The sequence below is a fragment of the Calliphora vicina genome, chromosome 4 (genome assembly GCF_958450345.1).
Source record: "Calliphora vicina chromosome 4, idCalVici1.1, whole genome shotgun sequence".
Lineage (NCBI taxonomy): Eukaryota > Metazoa > Arthropoda > Insecta > Diptera > Calliphoridae > Calliphora > Calliphora vicina.
Window position 1 is genome coordinate 14,944,007 of NC_088783.1, and position 26,904 is coordinate 14,970,910.

Sequence of the window (26,904 nt, forward strand, 5' to 3'; positions counted from 1 at the left end):
AACTACATAAATGCCAAAGTTATTGAATTCAGACAAAACTATAAAAACTCTGGCTTCATTTAGGATGGATTATATTAAGTTTCTTTCTTTTTAGTAATCTGGTCATCTCATGATTGTGAGTGTTGTTTATTTTTAGAATGATCTTAGTTAACAATGTTTACAAGTAAATAACCAAACAAATTTGGCCCCTGGTGGCTATAAGCGCCGACATAGGTACAGTTTTCTAGTATTTAGGTTCTTGTTATAATATTAGACAATTTCAGTACAGTAAAACCTTGATAATCCAGATAATTGATTGCAGACCCTAATCCGGATTATCAAATTATCCGGACTACCGAATAAAGATTTAAAAACATTGTTCTGGTATTAAAAATGCTTTTAAAATGGATTATAGAGTACACAATGTAATGAAAACTGATGTCCGGATTATCAAGGTTTTACTGTACCTATAAACAATTTATGAAAGTGTAGAGAATGTACATATACGATTCCAAGTATTAATTGTTATTTTTAATGGATCGTCTGATATTTTCAAGCTTTTATCTGTTGAAAACAAAAATGAGTGATTGCCTTCATAATTAAATTTATTATTTTATTTCAAAGAGTGATAATAAAAAACAGTTTGTTACCATATGGAGATTTATCTAATTAGTACATAATTTTAAAACTGCGCTTCAAAATACACAATATTGAATACACTTTGTTTATAATAAAACAATTTCAAAATTTTGCTAGTTAAAAGGTAAAATTTTCGAATTTGGGATTTATGGTAAAAAATTTAGAGTTATGCGGTTTGAAGAATTCGCAGAGGTCAAAATATCCAGAATTTTTTAAATCACTTAAAAAACACGGTCTTATAGAAATATTTGAAAACTCATACGCTCTGGACTATAGAGGCAAAACTTCCCAACCATGGAATATTACGGTTTTATGTCTGGCCGCATAATCTGGGCTTTTTTCGGCATATGCTCGCTTCAAATAAATCAGTTGCGTTCGGCACAGGTTCCATGAAATGGCATATTTCGGCAGCTCATTATAGATAGGATACTTTTACTCCCACCAAATACTGAGTATTACCTTACCGCCATGGTTATTTTGATTTGGTGTCGATTCGGCTGGTTGGCCTGGCTTCACGTACGATCTCTTATGCTTCGAGTTTTCGTAATGTATCCATTTTTGGTCGCAAGTAATGATTCGGTGCAAAAATTACTTTCTCTTTTAGCGTTCAAGCTACATTTCAGACATACAGAATCGCCTATCAAGGTCTCCCAGCTTCAGTTCGTATGGTACCTAATTTCCCTGCTTTTGGATAAATCCTGCTGCTTGCAAATGTTTTGAAATTGCGGATTGAGTAGCTCTCAATGATTTTGCAAGCTCTTGTTGAGTTTGACAACAATCTTCATGGAATAATTCCTCTAATTCTTGGTTTTTAAACTTCATTCGCTGGCCTGTGCGATCTTTCTTCCCCATAAACCATCTCTGAAGCTTTTGGTGAACAATAGGTGTGCTTCAGCGGCACTTTCGAATTAAAGAAGTATCTAAAGCAAAACTTCCCGCATATGACTCTCTGTTGGTACAAAATTCGACATTTTCGAAGCAAAAAAAAACGTTGTTGTTTACACTATAATGTTCAATAACTAAGTGAGAATAAATTACAGATATGAACCCTTCAAAATGACATATAAAATTATTAAAAACAACTACCATAGAGAATAGACATAGGGCGGAAATTCTGCTGTCAAAGACCTAACTCAGTTGTCAGAAACCTAAGTGGTGAGAATGTATTAGTAGAAAAAACTATGTGAAAACAAAAACAACACTCGTACGTGTGATTATTTTGAGTAATTTTTTTGTTTGAGTTTTTTTCTAGTTTCCGCTCTATGTTTCTCTATGACAACTACCGCGTTCAAAACATACGCCATCTATTCTAAATTTCGCATTTTTAAGTCGGCTTAGCGTAATGGATACATTTTTGATCGCAAGTATTGATTCGGTGCAAAAATTACTTTCTTTTTTAGCGTACAAGCAGCATTTCAGACATACAAAATCGTCTTTCAAGGTCTGTCAGCTTCAATTCAATACAAAATTTGTGTCAAAAACTAAAAAAATTAAATTATACCCAGGATGCACTAAGTAAGGTGAAATCAACAACACAGCTGATTATACCCTACACCACCATAGTGGGGAGGGTATTATGCGTTTGTGCAGATGTTTGTAACGCCCAAAAATATTAGTCTAACACCCACCTTAAAGTATACCGAACGACTTAGAATCACTTTCTGAGTCGATTAAGCGATGTCCGTCCGTCCGTCCGTCCGTCTGGTTGGCTGGCTGGCTGGCTGGCTGGCTGGCTGTCCATGTAAACCTTGTGCGCAGAGTACAGGTCGCAATTTTGAAGATATTTCGATCAAATTTGGTACATATTATTTTTTCGGCTCAAGGACCAAGCCTATTGAAACTGGCTGAAATCGGTCCACTATTTCACCTAGCCCCCATACAAATGTCCTCCCGAAATTGGACTTTATCGGTCATAAATGTTTAATTTATATATATATCTCCACAAATTTCGCTCCAAATAAGTTTTATATACACAAAATTCATGTCACCAAATTTTGTTACGATCGGTCCATAATTAGTCATAGCTCCCATATAGACCCGCTTCCGAAAATCACTTTAACGTGCATAAATCGCTTAAAAATGTTGGTAAACACATAAAATTCAACATAGTTAACTTTAATATAGACATAAATCACACGACCTAATTTCATGGTGATCGGTCCATAATTGGTCATAGCCCCCATATAACCCCACTTCCGCACTCAAAAATATAAATTATTGAAATTTTAAAAGAAAAATTTGTTTTGCTCTTTTACTTAGTGTAGGGTATTATATGGTCGGGCTTGACCGACCATACTTTCTTACTTGTTTTTATTTATCTATTTGTAAAGTGCTTAAGTTTTGTCAAACTGAATTTATTTTGAAAAATTAATAAATTTTATTTTCAAAGAAAAAAATTTCAAATCAAAAAACATGAATGAAAATGTGAATAAAAGATTTCATATGATGAAATTTGGATAATGAAATTTGGTTTACATTGGTAACGATTTTGTCAAAGATTATTTACATTGTGTGTTGACATAAAAAAATAATAAATTTAAAAATTCTAACAAAAATTAAAATCTCTTTAATTCAGAAAAGCAACATTTCGAAGCAAATTTTTGCTAAACTCAACGTTAATAAAAATAATAAATAAAAGATACAAAATAATCAGGTGAGTATCAATAAAATTGAACTTAAACAAGTAAGAGTGCTATATTCGGCTGTGCCGAATCTTATATACCCTTCACCAAATTATACTTCAAAATTTTAAATATTTTTAGGTAAACAAAATTTAATTTTTTTTGCAGTTGTTTTTTTCATTTTTTGGAAAAAAAATTTTTTCGATTGTTATTTTAAACTTTTTATTTTTTAAATTTAAATTTTTTTTTTTGTTTTTTCAATTTTTTTTGGAAAAAAAAATTCGGGTTAAAATTTTTTTTCCGATTTTGACCCATTGTATATCCAACTTACTATGGTCTTATATACGTCGTTGCAAATGTCTTTGAAATATCTATCATTAGATATCCATATTGTCTATATTAATGTCTTAGTAATCCAGATATATGTCAAAAATAGGTCAAAAATCGAGGTTGTCTTCGTTTTTTCCTCATATCTCAGCCATTTGTGGACCGATTTTGCTGATTTTATATAGCAAAATTCTCGAAAGCATGTCTGACAGAATTATTGAAGATTTGGATCCCGAAGATGTCTGGGGTCTTCAGAAAATTGAAACGCTCTCACCTTACTTATTACATCATGATTATACCCAAATTTCCAAACTTCAGAGACGATTCATTATCCGATTTGATTTAAATTTTTACCCCCAGTAACACGAAGTCTGGTTATGTGTTAACTAATAGTTATACTGACAGTTTTCATACAAAAATAATTTTAACCGATAGTATAACAATTAGTTAACGCATAACCAGGATTCGTGTGAATGGGGGTAAGAGTTCGAAATTCTTCAAAACAAATTTCGTACAAACATGTTATACTCGTATGTGCCGAATCTTATATATTCTACACCAAAGATTGAACACTTTTTTAAAAATAATTTTATGGTGAACAAATAATTGGGTGAACAATTTTTTTTTTCTAGATTTTTGCTCAATGTAGGTTCAAATTCCTATAACATTATAAACGTCGTTGGAAAAGTATTTGAAATGTATACAATTAGATATTTATATTGCCTATGATAATGACATAGTAGTCCAGATAAAGGGGTTATGTTAGTTTTGAGACTGTTGTGGTTTGTGTCTTACTTACATAGACCAGCGTCTTATGAAAACCTGACAAGAAAATGTCTAACTGGGTGAAATTGTTGCTATCTACTGTCAAAATTCGGAAGTCCCTATTTTGAGAAATTTAAAATTTTTTTAAAGGTCTTGAATAAAAAACTCTATGATTAATAAATATGATAAATTTCGATCAAATCTGAGATGACAAATCCTTCTGTTGTCCACTTTAGAATGGATCATTCCCTATGTGATATTTTTTGTGAACCTTATTCATCGTCTATTCAATTACCAAAATATGTTATAGCATATGCTATTTTGCTGGCAAGATTAATATGTTATTTAAAACCAAGACATCCATAAATATGCTCTTGAAGCTGATGGATGACAAAATTCTGAAATTGTTCTGGATCTGATAAAAAGAACCGACTCACAAATTGCATATGCCCGCTTCTTATTATTTATAGAGTAATAGATGTTAAAAGTTGTTCTCGACTCTTTTATACAAAACATTGAGCATTATTTATTAAACCGAAGTATTTGCAAAATCTTACATCCTTCATACACATAACTTAAATGAGGTTAAAATTCTGTACATTGTTTTTTAAATAAAGAACATTTTCGTTTTTTGTGGTTAGTATTATAAACATTTAAAAATAAACAAAACTGTAAAATTAATGCATAAAGACTTTCTGCCTTGCCCTATTCTGAAAAAGGTATGTAGGCATACCTGATAACAGGTTTCAATATGTTTTAGCTCCAGTTCCCAACGTTCCCCGAAAATTGATCTACAATGATAATATGGATTTTGCGACATTCTAAATTCAAAACACTTGAAAAAAGGGCTGATAACAGATTATTAATTCGCTTAAGATGGTAATGAAGCTGCCAAGGGCAGGAGCGGATCTTGATACGGGGATTGGTTGTGAGAACTTGATGCAGACTAATTCTCCGAGATGTATATAACTTGACTATTAGGCACTAGCAAACCTGAATTGAGAATGTATGTGGGTATTATTACTGGGCATTATCATTTTAGTTATTTCAGAATACAAATCAGTGCTTAAAGATTCAACTGAGCGGTGATGATATGTATTTGAAGATATTGTGGTGACGAAGAGGAGAACACTCTTCATGTTATTTGCCAATGGCCTGCAATATCTCACAATCGGATTAAATGTTTCGGTTATTTTTTTCTGTTACCGAAATAACACTTGAAAAACGTAATTTGGATATGACTATAAAACTAAAATTATAGAATGGGGCTGCTTCAGTTTAGGCACTTTACAAACTGGTTTATAAATAAATGAATAAATGACGTATCTTAGTCACCTTCGACTTCATGAAACTCTACTCAATTGTGTTACTCGAAACAACTTAACCGCTTAACTTTACTCAAACAGAATTTAGTTTTTGCGGAAGCTCGGTCATCATTAAATCGAATAAGGCTATATAGTATAGAGAGTTGGAAAATATATTTTATTGGTACTAATGAATATTGCTGGGTTTAATAAAGTTTAAAATAAAAACAGCAAAAGTACAAAATATGCATTAATGTTTTAGGATCGCTGGTGAATGGTCAACAAAAAAGTAAAACATAAATTATTGGGGAATACCCTCTCACAAATGTAAAATTTAATTTAATTCGAGTTTTTTTATTTAGGGCGCTCAAAACTCTTTAATACAAACAACTTAAAAAGACTGACGAATATTAAATATACAACATCTGCATACAAAAACTTACCTATGTTTCTTTATCTTTTAATGTTTTATCATTTAGAGATAAGATAAACAAACAAATAATTCTTAAACAAAAATTAGCTGTTTAATGCTAGCACTTCTTGTAGGCAAATGCAAATAAATTCACTTATTGTGAATTGTTTAAACTTAAGGGTATTCCCCAAGCGTAGCAACGATACTGTTTGTGGGTTTTTATTTAAAAAAAAAAAAACATACAAATTATAATAATAACAATAATACAAATACAAACATTATTACATATTTCATTTATTTATTGTGCTTGATTTTTTTATTTTCTTATTGAGAAGAAAAATCTTTAGCCACTCAAACATTTTTTAGTTTATCCCCGTCTGTGCCAAGTAAAACATCATTCACATGGTGAGATGAAAGACAAAATTAAATGAAATTTCATAATAATCGTAATAAAACAACAAATAAGTAGATATAAACAATTAAAATAAAAACGCGGTTTTAAACCAACGGTGGTGGTGAGAGTAAGAACAAAATTAATAATTTATTAGACTTTGCATGAGTCAAATTAACAACAATTTTGTCATACAATACATACTACATATGATAAATGGACGGACGGTATTTTTAGAATTGAAACAAAATCGTCTAAAATAAAACAATAAATAAATAAATAAACATGATTCGTGATCGTTTGCCAGAACTTAAAGAGGTGAGTTCTTAATTTAAATACACTAGCAATTTTTAAAAATAGATTTATTAATGGCCACAAACTAAAAAACAAAATTTACACTTGTGCGTGTAGGTGGAATGTACATTCCACGCTTCTACCGAATCCCTGGTTCTGATCGATATGAAGGAAGTTGATGAATTTATAGATCGCTCGCCCAGCCCGCTTATGGATGCTTTACTCAAAATGGTAAGTATATACATATAAACATACCAAACACATAGATACATATGTATGTAGATAGATATTTCCAAATTGAAATAATCAAGATCAGCCGGTGAGAGCGAGTGATAATGTGAGAAAAACGCTAAAATGTGAAAGTATTTATGAGAGCAAAAATACCTTAAAATTTTAATGGGAAGGAGAGTGTAAACAATAATAAATGAATAGCAAAAACACATAAATAAATTCACAACATTTATATTAACAAATTAAGAGCGATCAATACCTACAATGGTTGTAGGGAAAATATTCGTGTACGCTACAGTAGTTTAATATATTTTATCTAAATTTTGACCAAACTGAATAATAAATTAAATAACTTCAACTAATTTAAACAAAACAAAATGGAATCTTTTATCAGTCAAATACAATCTTATAGTGTTTGAGTCAAACTGAAAATTTTCAAAATAAATAAGAAAAGTATGTTCGCCGGCATATAATGTTTAATGAAAGAATTAACTAATTTACGATCAGCGGCAATGTCGGTTTATTTTTCTTATGATCTCTTTTTTGCTTCTCATGCTCCTCTCATTAATGTTGCCAAAAAAAAAAAATATTTTCGTAAACAAAAAAACAAAAAACCCGACAGACAATTCATAAGAACATACAATAGCCAAAAAGCTTTTTTATTAAAGCCGTACTGAATCAGAAGTGATATTTGGGAAATACAGTGAACTCGCGATAACATGAACTAATTTTTACCAAGGCATTCTTTAAAAAGTAAAGAATAAAAAAAGTGTTCACGTTTTAGAACTTCCAGGTTTTGTTCACGTTTTAGAATAGTCTGTGTAAAAATAAATTTGTTCACACTTTCGAATGTTCACGTTCACACTTTCGAATGTTCACGTTTTAGCGAGTTCACTGTATATTAATAAATGCAGCTCTTTAATGGCCAAACAAAATTATTCCTAAAAAGAACTCTAAAATTATATTGGGTTTATGACTTAAAAATGAAGGATTTTTTCAAATGTTTAGCTTTTATTTTAAAACTTTTATACAATATAAATTTATTCAACGTATTGGCCATCGTTGACCTTTTCCCATCTTTCTGGCAACATATGGATTCCAAGCCAAAAAAACTTACCATCTTTTGAGAACAAGAACGAATCAAGCCAATATCGAAAATAGTGGTCGGACAGGGCACGGTCTGGACTATAAGGCGGGTGAAGCAAAACTTCCCAACCACTTCATTCTAAATAGTTTTTAGCCTGTGGCCTATATTCAGGGTGTTTTTCGGCAAATTCTAGCTTCAAACGTATCAGTTGCGTTCGGTACAGGTTCCATATGTTGGTCTTGCCAGATTTCAGCTGCTCATTACCTTAACCATTATGGATATTTGGCTTTGAGGTCGATTCGGCTGTTTGGTCAGGCTTCACGTACGATCTCTTACGCTTCGGGTTATAGTAATGGATCCATTTTTCATCGCAAGTAATGATTTGATGGAAAAATGATTTTCTTATTTCAAGTTCTCTCCGCTTCAATTCGTATGGTACACAATTTCCCAGCTTTTGGATGAATCCTGCTGCTCGCAAACGTTTTGAAATTGCTGCTTGAGTAACTCCCAATGATTTTGCAAGCTCTTGTTGAGTTTGACAACAATCTTCATGTAGTAATGCCTCCAATTCTTGGTTTTCAAACTTTTTTGGCTGGCCTGGGCGATATTTGTCTTCCGTGTTAAAAGCACCACTTCTGAACCGAACGATCCATCTCTGACACGTTGAATCCGATGGAACGCATTCACCATACTGTAAATTGTATTGTAAATCCCGCATTTTTAAGTCATATAGCCAATAGTTTTAGAATTAATTACTTAGAATAGATTTCTTATGTTGTTAGTAGTAATTTCTTAATATGATAAAAATATATATGACGATCCAATTCAATATTTGGATATGTTACAAACTGGATAACAAAATCAATATACCCCTCATCTTTTTGGGTAGAAACAAATGTAAATCGATGCCATTTTTTTACTAATTCTATGATACGTAAAAGTATTTCATCAAAATTCGTTTCCTTTTGCTGACTACAAACAAGCATTTACATGAATTTCGCTGACCTGATGATCATTTCTACTGCAATATAACAGAATAACAATATGAATATGATAATAATGTTTGGTGACAGGTATTATGAAAAGAATTGAAATCAAACTCATAACTATAGATAGATAGAATTTCTGTTTGTATTGTAGCAATGTATTCAGCTATCAAAATTAATTTGCAAGTGCATGCAAATTGAAGTCTCATTTCATAATTAAGGTTATAAAGATAAAACAGTGGAATCTTTATAATTTGAATTACCACAATAAAAATAGAATATTACTTTTATGTTTTTAAAATGTACGTAGGTCTTTATGAACAGCAATTTTATATCGGTAATTCATATAAATTATATGTTTACTAAGGTGAACCTTCAATGTATGGACAAATTTAAAACTCATCTGTTTCAAAAACGAAGGGCCGTTTTGTGTTAGGTTAGGATAAAAAAAAAATGTTGTCAAAAGTTTGAGCGCGATTGGTTAAAAATTGGCGTGCCGCAGCAGGGTTAAAGTTCGTGAGAACATTTACAAGGGAAAAAAAATGCAATTTTTTCAGTCTTTATAAAAATGTTGCTATTAAATAATTACTTTGGCAATTTAATATAAAAGAATCGAAATGTATACGTAATTGTCTTTGGAATGAGATATAATAGACAAGTTATTAAAATTTCCCTAGGCCATTCACGTGTCTCAGGTCACTGGAACAAGAAATGTTGAAACAAAATTAACATATTTTGAAAAATATTAAAATAAAAGCTAATTTTTAATTAAAACTAATTAACTTCCCCGGCTTCGCCCAGTAGCTATTTACTAATGTTAGTTCTTCAAGTTTCTCCAACCCACATACACCTGCCTGTTCTTATTTATTTGCAAATAAAATATCTAAATTTCTACTGCATACTTTAGGGGGCTTTTTTTATTACAGTTGACTGGACTCAAAAAAAATGTCCGAGTTTTACCCGGAATTTTTTAACATTTTTTTTTACAAACCATCTCCTGAAAATTTCGAATCGAATAAAAATAAAATCAGCCAAATCGGTTCAGCCGTTCTCACGTGATGCCAACTACATACATCCATAGTTACTTGTATAAGAGTTTTTGTCATCGTAGGATAACGTTAACCTACTCGCAGGTATGACCGAACAAATTTATTTTTGTTAGCGGCAGTTTTAAAACTCCGTTTTCAAATTTTTAAAAATTTTGTTTAACAAATTTCAGTATTTTTTGATCATTACACAGCGATTTATTGAGAATATAATAGGGAATAAAAATATGAAAAAAATATGTCAATACCATCTACAGTTTTTCCCTACCTGCAATTTAAATTTTGCGATTTTCGGGAAAAACTAATTTGGTGGCCATATTTTGGCGAATGATACCAATTTCCTTACTGTTATAAATTTTATGTAAAACCTATACAGAATATTATAGGCCAGATAATTATAAATATACTCTGAAAGTTTTACTAAAACCGGACAACATTAACCCTTAAATCATGAAGATTAAAGGTAACATTTTGCAATATTTGGAATTTCTAAATGAAAGATAGCGAAATATTACATAGTTTTTTGCTAATTTTAATGAAAGTTGCAAAAATATAAATTAACCCTTAAGAGAACTTTGGGTCCAAATGACCCGCAACTTTTAAAATCACGAAAAACACAGTCAAATTGAGGGTCATTTTAGTACTCTTAAGGGTTGATTTCCATGTTTGCACTGTTATTGTAAATCTAAGACCTTGAGGTATTTTTTTCGCAACTTTATTAAAATCGGCACACAAATATATAGTATTTCTCTATCATTCATTTAGAAATTCCAAATATTGAAAAATTTTTCCTTTGTCCTTCACGATTTAACCCTTTAATGCATATTGTTGCCAATTGTCTATATTCCAGTTCCACTTAATTTTAGACGAATATGAGCTTGATACTAATTCAGATTCTAATTCAGAAAAATCAAATGGAGTACGAAAAGTTTCAGCTAACGAAAAGCTAAATGAAATATAATAAATAAAAATCAACTAAATATTTGATACTTTATAGAAAAATAAAAGTAAAAATCATGCATTTAAGGGTTAAGGTTGTCCAGTTTTAGTGAAACTTTCAGAGTATATTTAGAATTATCTGGCCTATAATATTCTGTTTTACAAACACTTGTAAATGTTCTCACGAACTTTAACCCTCGTAACCAATCGAGTTAAAACTTTGGTCAAAATTTTTTTTATCCTAACCTAACACAAAACTGCTGCTGTCCTTTTTTGAAAAATCGAAAATAAAAAAATAAGATCCACCTTAATGTTTACGTAATATCTAGAAGAAGAAAAAACTATTAAAAAATTTATTTCAAATAATGTGAAAAGTATTTTATCTGAAAAAAAAACTGTGTACTTATAGTTTTAAAACTAGTGTTTATAAACCGATTAACCGTAAAACTGGGTTTTTCCCAATTAATTGGTTTACCCAGTTTATATTTATATACTTATTAAACATGTTTAATCTTTTAATTACGTAGTGTACTTCTTTTGGGTATTTTTAGTTATTTTTTTAAAGATAAATGGCCAATTTTCGGTTAACCGATAAACCGGGGTTTTAAAAAGTCTATTTAAAACTCATACTTTTATAAATCAGATAGGTGATTTTTGTTTAAATAATTCACACTTTTTTATGGTATTCCCCAAATCTCGATACATTTCAAAAAGAATTCCAAATTCCCTGAAAATGTAAAACAACAAATTAGAAAATGTTTATTTTTGGGTTATTAAACATATAAACGGGGAATTAATTCAGAAATCTTTGTATATTATGTACATTTGTAAGTTTGCAATACATATTAACCCAGATATGCCGACGGCTTGAGCTTGATCATTTTAAAAGTACTTTTATATTATTCTGGAAGCAAATGAGAAATAAAAGACATTGCAAATATAGTCTTTTAAAAATTTATTGAAAAAAGTGGTTTTTTAAGTCGTTCTATATAAAGTGTAGGACATAAAACTAAAACGCAATAATGAAACATTCATGCATATAACAATCAAGCTACTCTTCATAAATATAAATTCCAAAAAAATATAGTATTTATTCACTTGTAAATGTACAAAATTTTACTTTCCGTACAAACGAGATATGTCCATAATGACTGAATAACTCAAAAATAGTAGCAAAAAATAATGCGATCACACAATCTCAAATGAGGTATTGGTGAGTACTAAGTATGTGAACAAAAAAAATTATATTTTGATAAACGTGACGTATCCTGTAAACAAGAAGTACATGTAGTACAGTCGGCATATCTGGGTTAAGAGCAATAGAAATAAATGCTTATCTCTTTATGAATTTAAAAAAAAAAATAAGTAAGAAAGTAAAGTCAAGTCAAGACCGAACACTGAGCAAAAACATTATTCTTTTCAAATATCAATAATTTTTTCATGATAAATTTTAGGAAGTGATCCTTTATAGATCAATTATATACCGATCGCCATGAAATTAGGTCTCGTGATTTCTTTCTATATAAAACTTTATGCATTTTATGTGGATAACATCATATTTAAGAGATTTATGCTCGCGGTTTTCGAAAGTGGGCTTTATACGGGAGTTATGATTAATTATGGATTGATCTGCAAGAAATGTTTAAATGTGTTTTCTTTTTATAACAATAAAAAACAGTAACGGTATTTGTTGTTAGTTCGGTAACGGTAATTTCATGCAAAATTAAATTATTAATTAAAAAAAGGTGGTATTTTATTATAAAGGCTGTCTCAGTAAGAATGCACATTTTTATTTCCTATTTAAAGCTGACCATATAGCGTTTCTATTGACTGCATCGAACGCTTTTTTAAAGTCAACGAAAACCATGTACAGTGGTGCCTTCCATTCGATCGACTGTTCAATAATTATTCGAAGTGTATTTACCTGATCGACACAGCTACGATGTGGGCGAAACCCAGCATGTTCGTCTCTAAGTCCAGCATCTACAGTATCCAACCTTTTAAGAATAATTGTGGCTAATACCATGTTCCGATTAAGTATGGAATAAAATATCCGTCAAATGTCTCCCACGGCTCTGATGACAGGCCATTACTCTTTTCATGGAATTTTCCATGACTTTTTCACAGATATGTGGTTGTATCTCATCGATGACGAGTTGGATCTTGGATTTCAGCTCAGAAATTCATTCTGGATTAATCGCATAAGCCCGAGATTTCAAAAAAACCATAAAGAAAAAAATCGCATGGCGTTAAATCGTATGATCTTGGTGGTCAGTTGACATCAAAATTTCTTGAGATAATTTGTTCTGGAAATTGGTGCATGCGCGGTGTAACAGGTGGAAATCACATATCGTTCAGATCCATGCCATTCAGTTGAGGCCACAAGAACTCCGTTATCATGTTGCTGTAACGAATGCCGCTCATCTTCAAATCACGGCGCCTGATCAAAATCCACACCTCGTTGTGGGTACATTTATTTCTCATGGATTGCATGAGGATTTTCTGAGCACCAAATTCGAAAATGTTGTGTATTCACGAAGTCATTCAGATGGAAATGCGCTTCATCGGAGAAGATGACACGTTGTTGTCTCATAAAGCGCTCCATTTTTAATAATCACAGCTGCCAAATTTCAGAATTGCCACTTGCACAAACAAATAAAATGACTCTAAATTTTATTTTATATTTTTTAGATTCATTAAACTCAATTTTGAAATTAGAAATTTGAATTTTTATAGAATATCGGTAACCCCCTGTCTATACCTGATAAATTTTTATCATGATAAACATCAAAATGGTTGTCAAGATAAAAAATTATCAGGTATAGTCTCCATTTATTAGTATTATTGCTTCTTGACAACAAATGTCATTAATTGTTATGATCAGGTCAAGGACTTCTATGCAAATTCATGTTTGTAGTCAGTAACTCAAAATCACTTTTGACAATTTATCTTTCCGAATCGAAGAATTTGCAACAAAATGGCATCGATTTGTTGTTGCATATTTTTGCATATTTTGTTATAAATATATATTTTGCATATTTTTCCATTTCATTGCATATTTAATTTTGTTTTGGATATATTTTATACATTAGACCATATTAATACATATAATGTATTTCTGCAAGACAGTTATGAACAGTTTTTTTTTGCCGAACGTAGGGGTCGCCTTTTTACATTTGTTGTTATATATTTGCCATTTACAGACGGATCTTAAAGTATGATATATCAATATTTTTGTCTCGGGAAGACCAATATTTTCTTCTAAGGGCCACAGACCTCTAGTTCTAGTATTTATCCACCAGATATTTGTTGCTACCACCCTAATGTCAGAAACTTAATGCTTGCAAGAAATCATTAAACTTTTTCTAACGAAGTAATTCGATAATACCTGCAGAACAGTCTGCATTTACCGTCTGATGTATACATATGATGTAACGAAATCGTGTCTTTTTGTCAAAGATAATTCGACAAAATTTGGTAGAATCTTTTCAATTGCTCTAAGGACGAGGTCATTTAAATTTGGTTAGAATCGGACCATTATTTCTCCTAACCCCCATATAATTGCCCTATCTGAAACTAGTGAAATTTATATTTTTCATTTATAAATAAATATATTTCAAATAAAAAACTTGTTTTTATTGCATATTTTTGGCATTTTTAGTGCATATTTTCTCCCTTTATAGTGCATATTATAAGCGCATATTTTGAATTTTTTAGTGCATGAAAATCCTTGCCATGGTTATGACAAATATTTATAAAGTATAGACAGGGGGTAACGGCTAGATGACAACTGTTGTCAAAAACCTAATTCAAGAGAATATATTTTGGTATGTATTTTGTTATTCTATGTGTGAAAAGAGAGTAATTTTTTCCATTGATATTTCTCTCTCCTTCCGCTCATTGATATTTCTCACTCCTTTTAACGGTATTTAGAGGTAACGCTATTTACAATTTTTGCGATAACGGCGGGGTCAATTGTTTCTCCCTAAACAACAACGCCATTTTAAATTGACAGGTCTCTTTCATATAAAGTGTTAGAAACAGAATAGTACCTACCATCAAAGAACTATATATAATTATTGTTTTCAGAAAATCCGCGTTTGATTTTTTTAATCAATTATATTTCTACTTGTTCTAAGCACAAATGAGTATGAATCGTACTTCAATTTTTAAGTGCGATTCTTGCTAAATCTAAGTAAAATAAATTTAAATTAAGAATGATCTCAGTTTCTTTTCCCCTAAATAACAGCTCATTAACTTAAATATTTTCATTATGAATAAGTATTAAACTTAAAATATTTATTTTAACTTTTTTTTAAACAGTACAATGAAATACTCCTTGAATTCGATCAAATATTAAATAATATTGAAGCTATGAAAGTTATGACCCAGGCCAAGAACTCTAAACAATTTAAGGGTAAGTATTTCTACTGTAAATGCATTAAATAAAACAAAACTAAATCTAAAACAATTTTTCTAAAACACGTGAATTGCAATTAATTAATATACAGAATATATTTTTTGTCAAACATGCACGCTGTATATGTATATGATTCAATATTACAACTTGTTACGTGACTACTGCACTTTAAAATAAATTATAATTATTATTTGTTTTTATCATCATTTAAGTTTTATAATGAAATTAAATTTATTTTTTTTTTTCCAGATACAGAATTTTATAAATTACGTCAAAATACCATACAAATTGGCAATAATATTATGAGTAAATTTCAATCGATAGAAACCACTCTGCCACCGGAAAATGACTACAGCACACTGGCTCGCATGAAACGTTCACTGTATTATGGTTTCTTTCAGCGCTACGTTATAATCTGGAGTAAGAATGATGAATTCTTCAATGAGTATGAACAAAAATTGAAGAAAAATCTACAAATGCAATCACAAATATGTAAGTGGTCATTAATTAATATTAGATGTTAAGAGATTTATTAGACTGCAGCAGAAGAGATTAATGATAGTTGGGTCACAATGAAATTCTTGGCAAAAGTAAAGAACAAATACATACATACATATGTATTTGAAATATTAACAAGTTAGAGGGCTATATTCGGATTAGCGGAATCTTATAGACTCTTAATTTTAGCATAGACATTTTTGAATTCGATTAGACGATCTCGTAGGCTTTTCTGGAAACACGTAGACAGCTTCAACCAATTATCAAAGATAAAGTATACATATTGGAGAGTTATATTATTTTTTTTTATTTATCTTGCTCCAAAACGGTGTACCTGTTCAGCCTAATTTGTTCATAAGTTAGCTATTAGCAATATGTGTCAAATCCTCATTTAGGCCATATCGAGTTTTAATTATTTTTAAACTTCGGATGACGGATATTTTGTTCCAATTTTTTTTTTGTTTGGTTGAACCAATGTTTCGCTTTTTCAATATCAAACACTTTTGATCAACAGAGAATATTTAGATTATATTTTAGCCACCCAGATCCTTCTCTCCACTTTTGTGGGTCTATGATCAATATTCTGATGTTTTACAGGCGCAATGAGAAAATATTTTTGATCCAACTCAAAACCCTCGGAGAAAGTGAGAGAACACTCTTAAACGGGCTCGAAGAAGAGCCAAACATGATAGTAAAGCCAAACTGTAGTTCACCATAATGGAGAAAGAAGCTCATTCACAAAAGAATGAAGATCAGGGAGACAAAATTTATTGTCATACCAAAGCCAAAATTTATTGTCATACAAAAATTAACCGCCCCACAGTGGTATGAGAATAAAAAAAATGGAAATAAATCTGTAACTTCTAAACCCTTACGCCGATTTTAATGAAATTTCACATGCGCAAAGAGGAAGTGTAGTCGAGTTTAAATTTTGAATTTGGACCTCATAAGCCCCCAGGAGCGGGACCAGGGGTTCCCAAAGTGGGACACCTCGGGTATGTTCAATTTTTAAAATGATCCAATTTCTTCGTTTGTGTTCCGATTTAAAAAAAATTACACATATAGAATCTCCTCGTCGTAGCTATCAATTATCTCTTATAGCTTAGGAGATATTCGCATTTGAAAATTAAATTTTCAACATTTTTACCCACCCTACTCCAGTTTTTTGGTGACCGCGGTTCTAAATATTCCCCGATTTTATCCATTTTTCTTTTATGGGATTAACAATAGATCTATATATCAAATAAAGAAAGAAGTGTTTAAAAATCATGACTGAGTCCAAAGTTACATGCATTTGAATTTAAAAAAATTAAAAAATGCGATTTTTCGCAATTTTTTTGGGAAAAACGTACTTTTATTCTTTTTAAGTTATCTAAAAAATTTCTAAGAGGATGTATAATGAATTTGTACTTATTGAAAAGCTAACTTTACGCCAAATATTTTAAATGAAAAAAACATTTATAATTTTTGATACCGACGGGATCAGGTCCATTCAAAAAATGCCTATTTTTTATGTAAAATTCAACTTTAGGGCAAAAATTCTCAAATCGCATAGTCGATATCAAAATATAGGCCGACTTCATAAACGCAGTAATGCAAAGCAATTACTAGGCCAAGCAATACTTTGTGACATTCATGAACGCATAAATGTTTTGTAAAGAATCATAAATAAAAACAGTTCACAAATTTGACAGATGCTGCGGCTGGACAAGCATTGCCATGCAATAATGAACTTGCGACATTGCCAAAACAACAGCTTTGCAAAATGCGTTTATGAAGTCAGCCATAGTAACCTATTTTAGATGGCACAATATGTTCTTAATTATTTTGTAAAGGGTTCCGATAACCCCACCCCTGGTATGGATATTATAGCCAAAAAACGAAAAAAACCCATATTTGCGATTTTTCAAGTTTTTTTGGGAATTGCGGGATACTTGATAACAAATTTCAAAATTTGTTTTTATTTTTCCATTTTAAATAGAAAAATCTACATAACTGTGAAATTTCATTAAAAAATATTCATAAATAAAATTTTTATTTCAATTTGAAAAATTTGTATCTATGCAAAATTCAATAAAAAGCATTTTTGGTCATATTTTTCAAAAAAGTATTCCATGAATTTTTTAATTGTCAAAAGTTATATACATTTTTGAAAAGTAGACAAAATCCTCTATCCATTGATATATAACAGTCTACCTTATGTTTTTTACGTGTCAAATAAATTAGGGAAAACTTAACAACTCGCTGAGAATTTACCTATAGAAATATCAACTATAAAAAAACGGAAAACTTCATACATAGGACACATATTGAGGAACAATAAATACAACATTTTACAACGAATCCTTAAAGGAAAAATTGAAGGAAGACGTGGTAGAGGCAATAAAGAAACATCATGGCTGGAAAACATCCAGGACAGGACATGTAAATACCCTCCTACACGCCGCAAAGAACCGAGAGCTGACCATTTTAGCATAACATCAAAATATAATGTGTATAGATATGTATATTTATAAACATAGAATTGTACGATCCCTAATATCCGAATAACGGATGTGTAAATAAAGAAGAAGAAGATAAGGAAAATAAGTTATTATTGAATTATTAAAGAAAATATTGGAGAACAACGTCAAGCATACCATTTTAATAGTTTTGAACTAGATTTTATTTTCATTTAGATTCAAGGGGCTTTAGGACCATATGGGAGGAGTACGAAACTTTGCAACACTAATTATCCCAATGACCAGCTTTTGCTCGAATAAGGAAAAATTGGGGGATATAAAAATACCAAGAAGGGATCCGACTAGAAAACCTAGATGGTGAATGTTAGGCAATTGGGATAATCTAACTAACAATAAATTAAAAATAATTCATAATTAATAATTAATAAATTAATAATCGCTACTATTTAAATTCTTAAATTCTTTGTAGTAAATTATGATCTAACAGAAGAGGAAATTGACACTCTAGTAGCTTACAAACAAACCACTTTATACACCGGTAATGTAAGTATACAAATGCAATTGATTAAAATGCATATTTCTTAACAATGTACAACTCTCTCTACTATAGATCCTAGAAACCGAACAGGCTCGCAAAACTTTACAAGATCTAAAAGATCGTTTGGCAGACTTAAAAAGGTTGGAAAAATCCATTGAAGAAGTTCATTCGTTATTTATACGCCTGCAAACCTTAATAGTTGATCAGGTAATTTAAACAAAATAAACAATTGTAATTTAATTAATTGTAATTTTTTAATATTCCATTGTAGAGCGTTATAATGCAAAGCATAGAAAAACATTTTAATGATGCTCGCAACTATGTGGAAATAGGAGCTAAAGAGATTAAAGAAGCCGATATTTACAAGAAAAAGAACCAAAAAGTGTGTAGTATTTTATAATTTAAGCTTTATAATATAAATATTTGATATACAATGTCTTTCATTTCAGAGCAAGCTAATTTTTATTATAATGGCCATAATTGCAGTATCGTTATTTATGCTTATAGCCCTATTAACACTATGAGTTATGAATCCAAAAGATCATAGAATAGAGAGATCATAAGTCTATTTCTTTTTTTTTTGTATAAATATGGTGCTAAATTTCTTTCAGTACATTCAAAACATTTCGTATGAGTATAAAAGTAATTATGCTGCAATGTTGTTTAGTTTAAGCTAAATTTAAAATTAATTTATTTTTATTATACTGAAAGTATATTTATTAGTGTAATTATTTAATGAATTTATTATAGTATTGTAGTTAGTTTAGTATGTAGTTATAAGTTACATATTTAAGTATACAGTTAGACAAAGAATAGTTCCTACGACACATAATATCTTTGTTGCTAATGCTGTGAAGTATATAAAATTAAGAACATACATTTATCTATTTATTATTTTCTATACTCATTGCAAAATAAAACAGAGAATTGTTTAAATTCAAATTTGTCTTTATTTATTTTTAGGTAAGAAATTCTAAACTTTAATTCTATGGCTACACCTCATAACTGACAATTTTTCGTTAATATGAGGTAATGATTTTAAACAATTTATCTGACAGTACTGATATGATTTGCCAATATATAATGACAAAGACCGAAAAAGGTGGTTCCAAACATCAGTGCCTTTTTGAATGAAACACAGGTTTTTGGATAAAAAAATTAAATTATTTTTGAACATAGTCTCTATGCACTTAGTTCAACGTATCTCCAATTTCCCTTCCTAAAACAAAGATTTTTGTGAGATGATTTCATCGTTGGAATCAAATCTCTTTCCGCCGAGCTATTTCATCAGGTTTGGAAACAAGATGTAGTCACTCGGGTATAAATCCGAAGAATAGGTCAGAATAGGGAGAATAGAGAATCGTAGCCTAATTAATGGATTTTTGCCATGAGAACTGCACATGTGTGTACCCGATTGCGAGCAAACGCGGCAGCCATCTTGCGGAAAGCTTTCTCATAACCAAGTGATCATTCAAAAAGTTAAATCACTGAACCATGTACGATGACTATGGCTTCCACGATCTCTCGCACTTTCAATCTCAGATCGGGCAACACCATATTGTGATTTTTTCAATTTAGCGTCCAGAACATTCGGCATCTTCCGTACTTGTACGGCCACAACGAAATTCAGTAAACAACTTTTATAAAAATAATTACGAAACATACGAAATCGATGCCTGTTGACAGGAGCAGTGTTGACCTTTCAGTTAAGAGCCGGGAAATTCAAATTCAAAGGAAATTCTATTCTGGGTCGCACCTTAATTCTAAGTCAATTTGGTTATGTCTCACTGTCTGAGAATAAATACGCTCACTCCCAATATACAAAATCAACACTATCTTATATATGGGGCATTTCATGTCAATTTTGATAGATATCCCACTCGCAACCTACTAAGCGACCAAAAGGGTCTTCATGGAAAATATCTAAGCTTTTGTTTGAGCTAAAAAAAGAGAAAATTAAAAAGGATCCATTTTGAAAAAAAAGTCAACAATGTTTTTGATTTTGCGAAAAAAGTCAAAAATTTTATGTTTTGAGTTACAAAATATTTATTTTGATAGATATCCCACTCGCATCCCACTAAGCGACCAAATAGGTGTTCAAGGAAAATATCTAAGCTTTATTTAAAAAAAAAGTCAAAAAAGTTTTTGATTTCGGAAAAAAAATATTAAAAATTTTTTATTTTTTTTTTAATATTTTTTTCGAATGATTGAAGAAAGAGCTATCTAAACTATTTGGGACACATTTTGCTAAGAACAATAGGAATTAATGTTACATGGATAAGAAAAAACACCTGCTTGACCAAAATGTCAAACTTTGACCGAAGAGATCTCGACCGATCTTGTTGAAAAATTGTGTCTGAATTACTATCCAATAAAACTAACTTTGGTGCAAATTTCATCCCGATTGTAATTTTTCATTATTCTAATGATACTTTTTGAATATATCTATATTAATGGACCTAGCAAAATTAAAATAAATAGTAATCAGCTGGAATAGGACAATTAAATATTTTAAAGATTATGTACAAACGTTATTTGCTAATCAAATAATTTTATAAGTTGAGATGTTTTCATGCTACATAGGTACACTTTTTAATTTTACATTGACATACTTTTATTTTAATATCAAAATATATGCTAACGAAGTAGCGGGTAATATGCTAGTTTTACATACATTACATACAAATTTAAATGTTCAATGTTAAAAAATGTGGTTGTTGTCTGTGCTAGTAAAATTCGAATTTATATTAACACACATATTAAGTAGGGTTCTATAGCTGAAACAAAAAGTCGACTTTTCGACTTTTTCCTTTTTTTAAAAAGTCGACTTTTCGACTTTTCGAACTTTCGATTTTTTTCGTTTTTTTAAAAAGTCGACTTTTCGAACTTTCGACATTTTAGTTAAATCAACTTTTCGACTTTTTTAGACTATTTTCGACTTTTTCAACTTTTTACCATTTCTTGTAAAAAGTATATACATAGTTTTTACATTTATTGATGCGCCTTTTGTAATGTTTAGCAATAAAAATAAAATTTATCAAGGCGATAATAGTTAGAAGAATGTTGGAAGAATTTTGTGTAGAAAAAAGCTTTATTTTATAAACATTTATTTATTATTTATATTAGCATACACTACAAAAAATGCAAGTGTGCCAAATTGCAATAGTTTTAGTTTAATGTTGAAATTAAATATTTTTTTAACAATCTAAAATGTCGACTTTTTTCGACTATTTTCGACTTTTATCGACTATTCGACTTTTTCCGACTTTTATCGACTATTTTCGACTTTTATCGACTATTCGACTTTTTTCCGACCAAAAATCGATTTCGACTTTTTTCAGCAAAAAGTCGATTGTTCGAACCCTAACCCTAATATTAAGCGTCTACCACAATTCACGAAAGGTTGGCAAGCAAACAAATAGTTTGACAGCTGTGCAGGATTAGTAGTGTTTTCATTGTTAAAAATATTTTAAAAATATATCATCCAGAGCAGTGAATGGTTTCAACCAGATGCCATACAGCCTGATACATTTTCTGGTAGTGTCTCTATCTCGTTTTGATGACCATTGGAATTATTTTAAATTGGTTATTTAAGAGAAATTCAAGGCTTTATCAATAAAGTTTAGACATTTTTATGCACAATTATCATGTAAAATTTCGACAAAATAATGTGTATGTGCCAGCTAACCCGTGAAAGCTAGCCCGATGTGCTATAACCCCATTCTGTAAACTTTATGATTCAATTAAAATATAAAATACACCGTTTGTTCACCAGTGCAGGTTATAAAATCCTTCTTTAAATTTATAAAAGTGTTTTGATTTTGGATAACAACATTTATAGAATGAGACTGAATCAATTTGGATTTTTTAACATGAAACTGGTTTATAAATAAGTAAATAATCTGTACTAAAAATGATTGCACTCAGGCGGTTATCATCGACTTTAAAAGAACTCTACATAATTGTATTTGGTTTGCACTTTCGATTTATAATAAATAGTAGAGTTCACTATTAAGAAAATGGAAAATTTTATATATTTTTGGGGATATTTAGTAATAAGACAGCACGGTACCCACTTATTTGAAAAGCCATCAATTATTTTTAATGTAATGTAAAAAGCAACTGTTCCTGAATACTCAAGTTAAACTTAAAAATGAAAAGATAAAATCACGGTTTATTGTTGGCGTTTTGTTTAAGCTTTGATATTTTTACAAATAAAGCTTGAGTGTCTGTAATTGTCAAACACTCTATAGTTTTATTTGTATAATATCTTTAGTGTTTCTAAAGCCTTTTGGAAAAAGGTTTCCTGATGATCTGGCCTAAGCAACCATTGAAATGCTCATAGGAACTAGCTTATCCCCCAACAATAAATTTCAGTGAATTTATCAAATTAAAAATTGGGAATTTAGCATAAAACAATTTTACTAAAATACTAATTTTGTATTCCCGAATAACCATTTAATGAAAATCGAATACATTGATGGTTAAGATATTGTTACGTTTTAACCTTTTCAAAACGTTAGTTTATTTCCTTTAAATAAACCGGATACTTTTGATTGCAAATAAAAGCCGTTTAGTAGTTTGTATTGTAACAACTCTTTATTTATTCAAAATGTACAACAACCACAGAATTAAATAGCCACTCAATGTTTTTTATACACGTTTATAAATTCTCAGAAATACAGACACAATTTATAATGTACACGAATTTACTTGAAAAACACAACACACTTTAAGGCACTCAGTTGATGTTTATTCGAAAAGCGTCTCTGATAAACTCACTAACGACTGCAACCTCTGCCACTATTTATAACACTGTCATCTGCATTCTAGATTGCTCTTTAACTGTCAAAATTCGAATATTGTAGATCTTACTAATACATACGCCATCTGTGGTGTACTTTCTACAATGTTCTTTAACTGAATATTCGAATTCGAATACAGCGTTGCCAACTTACGATCAAATCAACTGAAAGCTTTTATTTAATAATGCCCACAGATATGTTACAGTTTGCTATTACAGCACTGTTATTTGAAAGCATTATGCTACTTTTAAATCAGCCCTTAAAATCGTTATATTTGAATTCAAGTACAATTTCGTAACAATATTTTCGCTTTTAGGGCTCGATGTAGTATTGATTCTATTCTATTTGAATATTACGATGTGTTACCAACGAATGCCAATATTTATTTCACTTTGGTATTAAAGTACTTTTGGCTTAAGTGTTATAATGATATTTTTTGTCAATGAAAGTTGAAAGCATTTACAAATATGAATGCGTTTTATTTGGCTATAAACAAAAACCCACACGTTTTTTTATTTTTAATTCAATTATTACTGCATTATTTAAATACATATTTCTGTAAGTATTGGTATATAAAAACAAAGACAACTCGTGTTTAAAAAAATAAATAAATAATAAAATTTGTTGAAGTTTTGGTCGACTTTGTTTTAATCTCTGAGAGTTGCCCCTTAGCAGTTGCCAATAGATTAATTAAGAAAATGTTCGTCATACTATCAACAACAATATTAGCAATATCAATATCAGTAGTATAGAAAATATCAGTGATCATAAATTTCCATTATAAATTTTGAATGAAAAATGTCTTATATAAGCAATTTTTTGGAAATTTATATGAGAAAATCGATTTTTGGTGAAGAATACAATATCAGATTTATCATTCTACGATTTTTGATAAAGATTAAAGAATTCTCCAAAAAAAAATTAAAATAATTGTAATTCTTATTTATTGAGCTTGAGGTCAGACTAATAAAGTTTTTAATTTGTTTTTTATTTCCGATATTTCGTTACCCCATTATGTAGCATCTTCAGGGAAAAATTAAAACTAACAAAAAATATCGAATAAATTAGGCTGACAAATATTTACAATATTTGTCTTGGGAATCCCCTCACACATATTTGGTAATTAAATTATTTCCATCGATTGATTACAAAATGCCAATACAAACACTTATATTTAATTTATTTAATGTCTTTTACCTTTTTTGGATTATACTGAAAAATCTGTAAACATTCAAAAATTATTTAGTTTATCCCCATCTGCGCCCAGCTAAACAGCATTTTAGGATGAATGAAAAAATTCAGTTCATAAATTTAAAAATAATCGTAATACACAAAAACGAATTCATACAATATTTAAACAGTGTTAACAAATATAAAAACAGGAATTAAGGCAAGCACAGTGGGAATGTAAACTTGAAAACTGCTTGAATGGTTGAAAAAGAACATATCAGTTATAGCATGTCAAAGTTGAGCCACGAAGCGTGTGAGTGATAAAATAACTTTAACAAATATTTGGATAAAGGATGCATACAACAAAATATGCCTGATTCTGTAATGCAATAGAAAAAATATGCCATCTGTGGATAAGCTGTAAATATGGTTACAAATTTGATAGACCCAAATCATAAAGTTTAAAAAATTAAATTACTATTACAAAGATTTTCAAATTATTGTAATAAATTTAGCGTATTATCGTATTCAATGGTGTATATTTTTGTCTATCCAAACGAATTAAAAAAAAAATAAAAGATTTGCAATGATACGTGATCGTTTACCCGATCTTAAAGAGGTAAGTTTGAAATTTTTAATAATTTCCCAGATAAAGCTTTCATTACCAAGTAATGGCTTAAAATGCTAATATATATAATGACTTTTCGCTACTTACACAGTGACACTTTAATTTCCCATTCTGGGAATTTTCCGTTTCGAAATCCCGGGAAATTGTGTTTTATGTGATGGTTTTTGAACATGATATTCTCTAAAAGATAAAGCTAAAAAACAAATGCAGAAGAATCATACAACAAAAAATATTTAATTCAAATATACCAATAATTTGGTATATTGGAAATCCCGGGAATTCCGCAGAATTTTCTATTCCAAATTCCCGGGAAATTTTGCGAGAATTCTCGGGAATTATTTTCCTTAGTTTTATGTGATGTTTTTTGAACATGATATTCTCTAAAAGATCTCTAAACAAATGCAGATGATTCATACAACAAAACAGATTTAACCCAATTAATCCAAAAACTCGTGAATGTTCGGGCCTGTCACAGAATTCTATTCCGATCGAAAGTGGAATTATTTTAGTATTTTGCTTTTTCACAAAGAGTAAAACGAAAATTTTTGGTATAAAACCACCTTCAAGGCTTAATTAACATCTTTACTTAATTTTTGATTTAATAAGCTAAACATTGCCAATTCAAAATTAAATTAAAAAAGTTATTACGATACAAATGACAAATGCTGACAGGCTTGTATATAACCAAAATTAGAAATCGAGTCAGGTTATCTCTTTATATTAAATTTTTATTGGATTTTTTTTATTTGTTTTTAGAGTTTTAACGAAGTCTACATTCTTAATATTGAAAATAATTAGTTTTAGGCGGAAATTCCCAGGATCTCGGGAAATTTAAAAATTAATCCCGATTTCAGGGGAAATGAAAAAGAGCAGGAAAAGAAAAACTCTAATTGTTACGAATTTCCATTAGGTCTATAACGACTGCCTGCCAAATTCATTATGGTTATAAACAGTTCATCAGTTTGTGCTTATCAACAATGATAGCACGCAGTTATTAGCATTGTTTGTATTAAAAAGCTTTAGAATTTGAATATTCTAGTTTTGTCCGTTAAGATATTTTTTGTGTCTTTTAAATATTTTATTTTGAAAAAAAAATTCGGGTTACAAATTTTTTTTTTCCGATTTTGACCCATTGTAGGTCCAACTTACTATGGTCTTATATACGTTGCAAATGTCTTTGAAATATCTATCATTAGATATCCATATTGTCCATATTAATGCCTTAGTAATCCAGATATAGGTCAAAAATCGAGGTTGTCTTGTTTTGTCAGACAGACAGACAGACAGACAGACAGACAGACAGACAGACAGACAGACAGACAGACAGACAGACAGACAGACAGACAGACAGACAGACAGACA

General features: G+C 30.1%; 1 protein-coding gene across 1 annotated transcript; it reads left to right on the top strand.

Moving 5' to 3' along the window:
- The first annotated feature begins 6,437 nt into the window (after positions 1–6,437).
- On the top strand, positions 6,438–19,881 carry LOC135957486 (syntaxin-4-like). The gene is made up of 8 exons (XM_065508234.1): positions 6,438–6,756; positions 6,850–6,963; positions 15,345–15,438; positions 15,691–15,933; positions 18,871–18,944; positions 19,012–19,146; positions 19,211–19,321; positions 19,389–19,881. Exons 1-8 carry the CDS (start codon positions 6,724–6,726, stop codon positions 19,461–19,463), a joined length of 879 nt encoding a protein of 292 aa, XP_065364306.1. The 5' UTR covers positions 6,438–6,723; the 3' UTR covers positions 19,464–19,881.
- Positions 19,882–26,904: the final 7,023 nt, after the last annotated feature.